This window comes from Megalops cyprinoides, chromosome 2, assembly GCF_013368585.1.
Source record: "Megalops cyprinoides isolate fMegCyp1 chromosome 2, fMegCyp1.pri, whole genome shotgun sequence".
In the NCBI taxonomy this organism is placed as follows: domain Eukaryota; kingdom Metazoa; phylum Chordata; class Actinopteri; order Elopiformes; family Megalopidae; genus Megalops; species Megalops cyprinoides.
This window is the reverse complement of record NC_050584.1, coordinates 43,925,454-43,934,393: the sequence shown is the minus strand read 5'-3', so window position 1 is coordinate 43,934,393 and position 8,940 is coordinate 43,925,454. Positions and strand designations below refer to the sequence as shown.

The 8,940-nt window shown below is 38.5% G+C and overlaps 1 protein-coding gene across 1 annotated transcript; it reads left to right on the top strand.

Moving 5' to 3' along the window:
* Nucleotides 1-3,638: 3,638 nt before the first annotated feature.
* On the top strand, nt 3,639-7,530 carry rps15 (ribosomal protein S15). The gene is made up of 4 exons (XM_036521734.1): nt 3,639-3,682; nt 4,289-4,374; nt 6,081-6,315; nt 7,371-7,530. Exons 1-4 carry the CDS (start codon nt 3,680-3,682, stop codon nt 7,482-7,484), a joined length of 438 nt encoding a protein of 145 aa, XP_036377627.1. The 5' UTR covers nt 3,639-3,679; the 3' UTR covers nt 7,485-7,530.
* Nucleotides 7,531-8,940: the final 1,410 nt, after the last annotated feature.

Here is an 8,940-nt window from a genome sequence, read left to right as displayed (position 1 = left end):
TAAAAACTGTTCAATGATTATTATTTTCAGTGGTCATGGGTCTAAAAATTAATGCAGATTTTACCACTGCTGAATATTCGGTGTATATGCCATATGAAGTTGATCTTCTTAACTTTTTCCCTGAGTTTTAATCTTTAAAATGCTTTTAAATCATGGATAATTGAATATTTATTTGTTGTTGGCCAACTTTGATCAATGTATCTATTTTAGCATTGTATATAAGGTTTGATGAACCAAAATCTAAATTGTGTGTATTTTGTTTGGTTTTAGAACTCCTAGATAATTGTGTGAAAATAGAGCTTTTATTGAATTGGATTTTAATGCAGCTGCCTTTTCCACATAACATCTGAAAGATGTCTTTTCAGATATAAAGTAGACTTTAATATGATTTCTATGCTGAGATCAATAAACAACTTGTTGTATCTGGCCTGATCTCACACAACTAGTGTTTCCTTTTGCATTCCTCAGTTTCCTTTCAGGTCACATTAATTTCTCTGACCTGCCAAAATGAATTCCTTATTAACATATATTTTTGTTGTGATCCTTTTTAATCTAAAGAACAAATTCATCAGCATACATTATTATAGTGGATTGTGTATATGTGTGCACATCAAGACATCTCTGTTCACAAACCATCCTAGAGCACATAAACAATGAGCTTTTAATACTGCCACTCTTGGTGATTTATTCTCTGTAGATGCATTATTGCTCTTCCATCTACTTCCTGTTATGGCTGCTACAGTGACACTACTGTGTGACAACTGCTTTGTCAGAGTAATTCCAGTTAAAATCTAAAGTATAACATGTTGTTGCTAACCTTTTGGTTTCATGGATATTCCAACTGCAGAGTAAAGAAGTGGTTCTACAGTGGAGAAATATCCATTTCCTTCATGAATGTCTTCCTCTGATGTTAGCATGACACATTCCACTGTAATGCATGGTTGGTGTGTGGACACGATTTATACCTTCGTGCAACACTTCAATTTTCTTCTAATCTCAATGCAAGGATATTTAGGTGACTCACATGCCTTGCATCTGCTAGCATACTGAAATTGTGGATAGAAATTCCACATAGTAAAGCATAAACCAGGAAAGTACAATGGGTATAGTTGCTTCTAATGTGTGGTGCATTCTAAATTCAGAATAAGTGCTTGTTAACAAATACAATAATACTGAAAAAGCAAATAACAATAAGGAACTAAACTAACAAGAGTGACAAATTAACAACAGAAATGTGGGTTATTTACAACTGGTACCGAATATACAGAGTAACATGCTGGAGTGCCAAGTTACTTAATGTGAGAACAAACATTATTTATTGTAGTACTATAGGTAACATTTTAAATTCCCAAGGTGTTCTCTGAAAATTCTTACTTTCATAAACATGGTAAATTTGCAGAACATGAACTGAAAATTACTTTTGAAAAATCAGTTCTTGATTGTATTGATTTACTATTTGTTCATAAATTTGTTGACTGGCCATCACTTTTTGGAATGCAACACTTGAATAGAGGCTACAGCATTCAGCAAGTGGTTCTACTGCAAGATACTCATTAGCTAGCTTGCTAGAGAACTCATAAAATTAAAGCCATGATACTTCTGGTTGAAACTAGTAAATGCATGGAGACAACACTACGAAGGAGGAATCACAGCAACCCCCACTCCCGCTACCCAGGAAGTACCCATAGACTGAAGTGACACACGCTGGAGTGGATGCTTCCTGAAGTGGAGTGATCATGTGATCTTGTTTTTAACCTTTAATCAAATTTTCTTTTCTGACTTTGATCCCTTGCCAGTCAGTCTGCTTTGCTATTATTGTTTTCTTGTTTTGTTGCCTGAGGTTTTACTGGTTTCCTTTTTTACATTGTCAGTAATACATTCAAGTCCTGTCCGTATATTACAATAATAATGTATGAAGCAAATAACCAGTGCTTTTTATGGGGTACCTAGTGTGAGCACCATGCAGTGTAGTCACAAAAACTACAAGCTTCCAGACAATAATAGGTGCCATTGTTACTCAGATATCTGGATGAGACCAGAAAGTCCACGAGTTGCATCTATTTTCCAAGCATCCGTCTTGTCCTTTCACCCAGAGTGCCACGTTTGAATGACGCCATATGACCTGTCTCTTTCCAAAAAAAGTGTGAACCTGTATGGAACCCCTGAAAGGACACTTTCAAATTAAAAAGGATCTCTCTAATTCTCTCTAATAATCATTTGAATCCTTAATTTCAAAATTTACTCCTCAATTCTGCTCAAACTCAAATCCTGTCATTTCATAATTTGTACCCTCACTTTACTTAATCAAACCTCATAATTACTCCTTCAAATTAGGATCCCGTTTAGTATTTTGAGGGTATCCATTATGGAATCGAGGGGTCCATATAGTATATTGAGAGTTCAAAATAATTTGAAGGTATGAAACATTAATTTTAGGACTTAATTGTATAATTTGAGGCACCCAGTTAGTAAATTGTGACTTCAATATAGCCATTTATGGCAACAAATTACATGAAGAAATATTTTGTGATATTCAGCTGAAATCCCAGTGGTGTTGAAATGAACCAACAAAGAAAACTGAACTATATCTGAAGGAGAGCTGATACTTCCTGCACTGTGAATGCAAAATAATTGTGTTTCTCCACTCTGGGGTTATGTTCCAATTAAACTGAGATTGGTCCTCCTAATGAGAACTACTTGTCAAAATATCTAATTGGAATTGCAGGTATGTCATCCTTCAGGTTGTGGGTTGGTGGGGCATACCCAATACCTACACAGCACTGAGAGTTCAGGCTATCCTCCGATTCCATACAGACATTCGCCTCTGTATTATACACCATCATTTGAGCACATGGAATTCATATACAGCTAAAAACTGGACAAACTTTGACCATTTTGCATTTATGTGTTACATTCTTTTTCTGTCCATTCTCTATTTTTATTTCCTTCTGCATTACATCATCACAAATCCTCTGATACCATAATTCTTCTCACCATTAATTTACCTTACCTGAATAGCCAAAAGTTCATTATATTCAGCCTGTAACAACTGTTCATTATAGCCTATTGCAAGTTAAGTGCCTCATTGGACATGAATTACTGTATCCCTGCTTTACAAACTGTGGATCAGTCATTAATGTGTGGCGGCTCCAGCAAAGATATGGCAACAAAATTCTGAAGTAACAGCATTTTGAATAGAAGCAGTTTATACACAGCAAAGTCGACCCAGCTGCACATACCACCTATATGGTATTTTTCATGATGGATATTCATTAACTTCATTCTGTCTCATGGTACACTTCGTCCAAGTTTTGAACCATGAGAAAAATATAATTACTATAGAAAAAAATCAGCACTGTTCTATTGACTACAGTTCATTGGTCTCCTTTTCCCTCTAGAAGATTTAAAAATTTCATTTCACCTCCCTTTATAGGTAGGACAAAAACTGCATTTGTCTTGCCAAAACATATATAATAACACATACAATTCATTAATAGCAATGGACAAGGAAGCTACAGTAAGCTGTATATCTATAATCTATCTTCTTACTCCACCTTGATAAACATATTATTATCCAAAACCGGAAGTTATTTTACGACAGTGACGGAAACATCAGCAATCACGCGATAATAGGCTCAACGAGAAGTTAACCAGCCTTTTCCGCAAAGGCCTTGTCAAGATGGTGGGTAGTAAGTTTTTTGTAAATTTAGGTTTGAGACCATCTCAGTCCATCATGCCTAAGTAGAGATGAACTGTTCCACTGTAATCGTACACCACGACGTTTTAACGTTCAGGAGTTGTAATAAAGGAGTATTTTGTGTTTGATGTTTATATATTTGCTCCATATTTGGGTCCAGCGTCTTCACATTTGTTAAGAGACTAACGTGAAGTAGCCTGGTTGCCTATAAGTTTTCTAACCGGGTGTAGTAGACACATTTTGTGTCACTTTTTCAATAAACCTTGGCACTGAGGTTATGAGCGTGCTTGCAAAGACTATTGTCAATAGATAGCATGGTTTATAGTCTCGAGCTGACACAAGTCATCGGCAGCTCCTGTGTAGTCTAGCTAGCTAGAGAGGTGCCTGTCCGCTCGTCAAGGTTTCCCTAATTGTCAGCAGTGCTAAAAGAAGTGATAATAACGTAGCTATGTTTTCATGAATGTTTCGGAATGCTGTAAATCTCCAACTTCGCCATATCAGGGTGTGTTGATTGTGAATATTTTGATGAGCGATTTGAGTTCGTTGTGTGTTGCCGTGAGGCTTGTTCAGTCGTTTCCCCCTTTGCCTCAGGCGGACGTTGAACAGAAAAAGAAGCGCACCTTCCGGAAGTTCACGTACAGAGGTGTGGACTTGGACCAGCTTCTGGACATGTCCTAGTGAGTGCCCTCATCTACCTCTTCAGATTTCGCAGATAAACTCAACTAACATGCTTTTGTCACACATGTACCTTTATGTGGTCAAGAGATCCGGCGTGCAAACATGAGTTGACTTAGTTGGAAAATATATACAAATCCTGTTTATTGCCGTAGGAAAACATGAATGAATGCAAAATATGTCACTCCAGGTTTTCCTTTCTTGTTTAATTACGCGATGCATAGACGTGAATTTGGCTGAATAGATGAAATGATTTTTAAATCATGTTTCAGGACGATGAATAAAACCTTGCTTAATTATTGTATCCTCTTCACTCAAGCCATAAAGCTGTAACTGTGTTGTCCTGTTCCAGAGAGTCTTTCGCTCTTCTTCTCAGTCTTTCCCTGAGTCAGTCCCTTTCTTCATAATAGAGAATGTGAAGATACGTCACACCGTGTTGCATGTTGGGACAGGGGCACCATGTTGTGAGGAACTCGCTCTGTTAGCCTGTGCCTGGTAGGGTGGTTACCTGCATACCTTTTGTTTTGTTTGGCTCAAAAATAGTTTAAATTGTTCAAATCTGATGGAGGGAAGAGATGGAGAAGGGGAAAGAGAAAGAAGAGGGACCCTACTGGGAGAAATTAAATCGCAGTGCCAAGCAACGGTATTTGGACAAACTAATAACAATAAATAACATAGATCCATATGACTTGGCATCCCAAGATTACAGACCCCGATGCACTACTTCCACTCACATACCCGGACATTGTAAATTATCCCGTTTTTGGACTGAGTGCATACACTTTGCGTGAGTTAAAAAGTTATAAATTCCTAGAAGCTCATGAACAGTTTTCCAGTGTCTGGGTGCAAGATCTGCTAATTCACAAGCCAGCAAACTGCGAGAGCACAGTCATACTTGCAAAGATAAGGTGGCACTCTTCTTTTTGGCCCAATTATTAAACCAAACAAAATACAAAACTTTCAAAAACAGTCCGTAATGTGATTGTTTTATTGAGTCATAGGCAGTGGGTTTGATCAGTCGCTATATTAATAAAAAGGATTTGCTATAATCTTGGACCTCCTTCGTACTGCTACCCACACCATCCGGCATCTTTGCGTCGCCTCCTCAACCTGCTTCCCTTAGTGTTTTTTCCATGTAAGAAAGGTGAAAAAACGTATTCCATTGTCCAGGTTTCTCCCTGAACAATGGTGTGGCCTACTATGGCAGTTCTTGATGCAGCAGCACTGAGCTACCGTGGCGACGTTTTTCAGAATCATGACAGAAAATCAAAACACAGCCTCCAACTCAAGAACAGAAAGACAGCGGGATCCTCACAAGATGGCGCGTAAACAAAATTCAACACGGCGTGACGTCAACTTCGCATTCTCTATTCTGGTTCTGTGCTCCTTCTCAGGGTGGTCTTTGGTCTACCTTGAGTTTTCCTTCCCTGGAATTGCAAGGCAGCTTGCTGAATGGATATAGTAATTTCTTTGCAAATGTGTCGTTCATTATAAAGTTATGTGTTAACCCTGCCATAAGTGTGAAGTGTGACAGCTGGTGCAGATGACCATGGATTATAAATAATCATGCTTTGGATCAGTTTTTGGTGTTGAAAAAATGAAGAAGGGGGCGTCTGCTTGCACTGAAATGATTCTGAACGTAGTCTGTTTATGGTAGAAGACTAGTAACAGTGAACTCGATGTGAACCGTTTCCTCCCCCTCTGCTAGTGAGCAGCTGATGCAGCTGTATTGCGCCCGTCAGCGGCGCAGGCTGAACCGAGGTCTGCGACGCAAGCAGCAGTCCCTGCTGAAGCGTCTGCGCAAAGCCAAGAAGGAGGCCCCGCCCATGGAGAAGCCTGAGGTGGTGAAGACCCACCTGAGAGACATGATCATTCTGCCTGAGATGGTGGGCTCCATGGTTGGAGTATACAATGGAAAGACTTTCAACCAGGTGGAAATCAAGGTGATTAACTGAAGCTTTCATAACCTGCACTGTGATACAATTCAGTTTTGTAAACTTCTGTAGTAGAAGTGTGGTACTGTGCCTCTTGTAAAACTGATAGATGGAAACCAAAACAAATTATCATATTTGATATAGCCATAATTCCATGTAGGGTGGTGGGCTATTGAATCAGTGTATACAAGTTCAAGGGGGACACTTCACAGATACTTTTAAGTTACATTACCACATATAAAATGGGCTAAGGTCATTTTTTCAGTCAGTGGAAATGAAACCTATGAGGCGTTGGCAGTGTCGTAAAGTTATAAGAGACATTTGCTGTTCACAAGGGATGCGTTCTTGAGATTATGGCAAATGCGGAAGTCCACAAATACTGCACAATACCATGAAGACTTTCCCACAGATGATTTGTACAAATCACAAAAGATACTTAATGTAATAATGTAATAAACAAGTGGTTAATTTACATAATCACAAGCAGTAGTCCTCTGAACTTCCAATATTTGGTTGGATCTTAATATGAAAAAATCAGAAAATTGAGATGCCAGTGAAATGTAAGTTGTTGTGTTTGTCTTGCTCCCACATCTGTTTCATGTTTCACTCATGCACACAGTGTGTCATTGCTCATAACAAATGTCTGCTTAACTGTTTAAAGTACAAGAGGCCATAGAATTAGTGTTCACATGCATGATATTTCTTACCTGTGTTAGTTGTTGGAAATCATTTATTCAAATTAGTTGCTGCTTATTTTGTCATCCTAATCAATTTGTGAAGGCATGTAAATAGAATGTTTTTATAGATCATAGTCTGTGCTTCAAACTCAGAGGTCACCAATATGAATGGTACTGTATAAAGCCATTAAAGCACATCAGGCTGTTAGTGCCCATGGGTGCTAAAAAGGCACATCGGACCTGCATGGAAGAGTATGTTTATGAATGCAGTGGATCATACTGACAGATTTATATGCATCTACATGAACTCAGGTCTCATGTGGCAGAAAAAACTAAATCAATCATGTACTTGTTACCCAGCACTAATGTTCTCCTATTTCTTTCCAGCCTGAAATGATTGGCCACTACCTTGGAGAGTTCTCCATCACTTACAAACCTGTTAAGCACGGTCGCCCTGGTATTGGAGCCACCCACTCTTCTCGCTTCATTCCTCTGAAGTAGAACTGGGGTGGTTTGTGGATGTAAATAAATGACTTCCAACACAGTATACCGTTTCTTGTCCCTTCATCTTTACGAAAAATCCTGTTAGGTTCAAAGTTGCCTGGTAGTTTGAGGTTAACTGGTTGGGATGCTGCAGTATTTGTGTGCATACGTAGTGTAGATAAACCCCATCTTTTTCAGGGAACAGGCACTGAAGATGCTGGAGTCACTCATTTTGGGTTGGAGTAGTTTTCTCTTTTCATTTTTAGACAATAGTAAATCATTGGCACTTTCACAAATGACAGGATTGCAGAGGGTTACATATAGATCATATACTATTCATTGAAACTGAAGTAAGATTTTGGTCCAGATCCCTAAACTAACTCACTCAGTGCAGCATAAGATAGCACAGATCCTCTCACTTAAGGTATGCCAATACCTGTATTCATTTGTCTAGATGGCCTTAGTGTAACCACAGTTCTGCTTGCAGACTTCAATTGTCACTTTGGCCATGGCTGGCCAATGCAGCAATTGGTGCTTCTAAAGAAACCGGTGATGGGTGATTGAGAACTGTTCTTGCTAGGGAAGATAATGCAATTACCAGACCTCCTGTATTTCACCACCTGTATGCTAATTATTGTCAATCCTGATCAAAGCTCTGTATCAGTATAAAGAATGCTTTCACTAAGTGCTCGGGGTTCAGATCGACTCCGCTGAACCCAGAGTGCGTTTTCACGTATTTCTGACAACTGCCGTTCCTGTAAATAAGTCTTTTCTGCGAAGATCGGAATTGCGCCTGTTTTTCCTTACACTGATTTTGGAACATCCTGAACTCTCGATCTGTTTAACCAAGTCAAATGTGTTATTTTAATCTCAAGTGCCTATAAGGTCCACTATATTGGATAATCTGCCATTTTGAATTCCTGAAAAACAACTTATGAATTGTTACTTACCATCAACCCTAAATTCTAAGTGTAATTGTGGAAGGGACTTCTGTCTATTGGAAAGGAGCATTGACTGCATAGACAGCAGTGGAAAGTGAATTTTCAGCATTTGGTGTATATATCTGGAAATGAGTTAATCTCATTCATTCTTGGTTCAACTACTACCGACCACATTCAAATATGTGTCAGCCCCTAAAGGTGCTGAGATAAGCAGTGCTAACAGTACAGGTCTCAATGGAATGCAAGATACCATAACATAAGATACAATATATATTCTCAAACGTACTGCATAAAGAGATTGGGTCATCACTGGATGGTGTTAAGAATACATAATGCAACATGGTAAAGATTATGGACACTACTGTAGTAGCAATGGAAAATTAATTTTTCAACATTATTTAAATACTGAAAAACATTTTCTTACAGACCATATGTCAGATCAGATCCATGAGCCTTTGGTCTAAACTGCAAAGGAGACTCATTTTAAAAAATTACCTGAAGTCAGCCAGTTAATTGAATGCATTGTATTTATT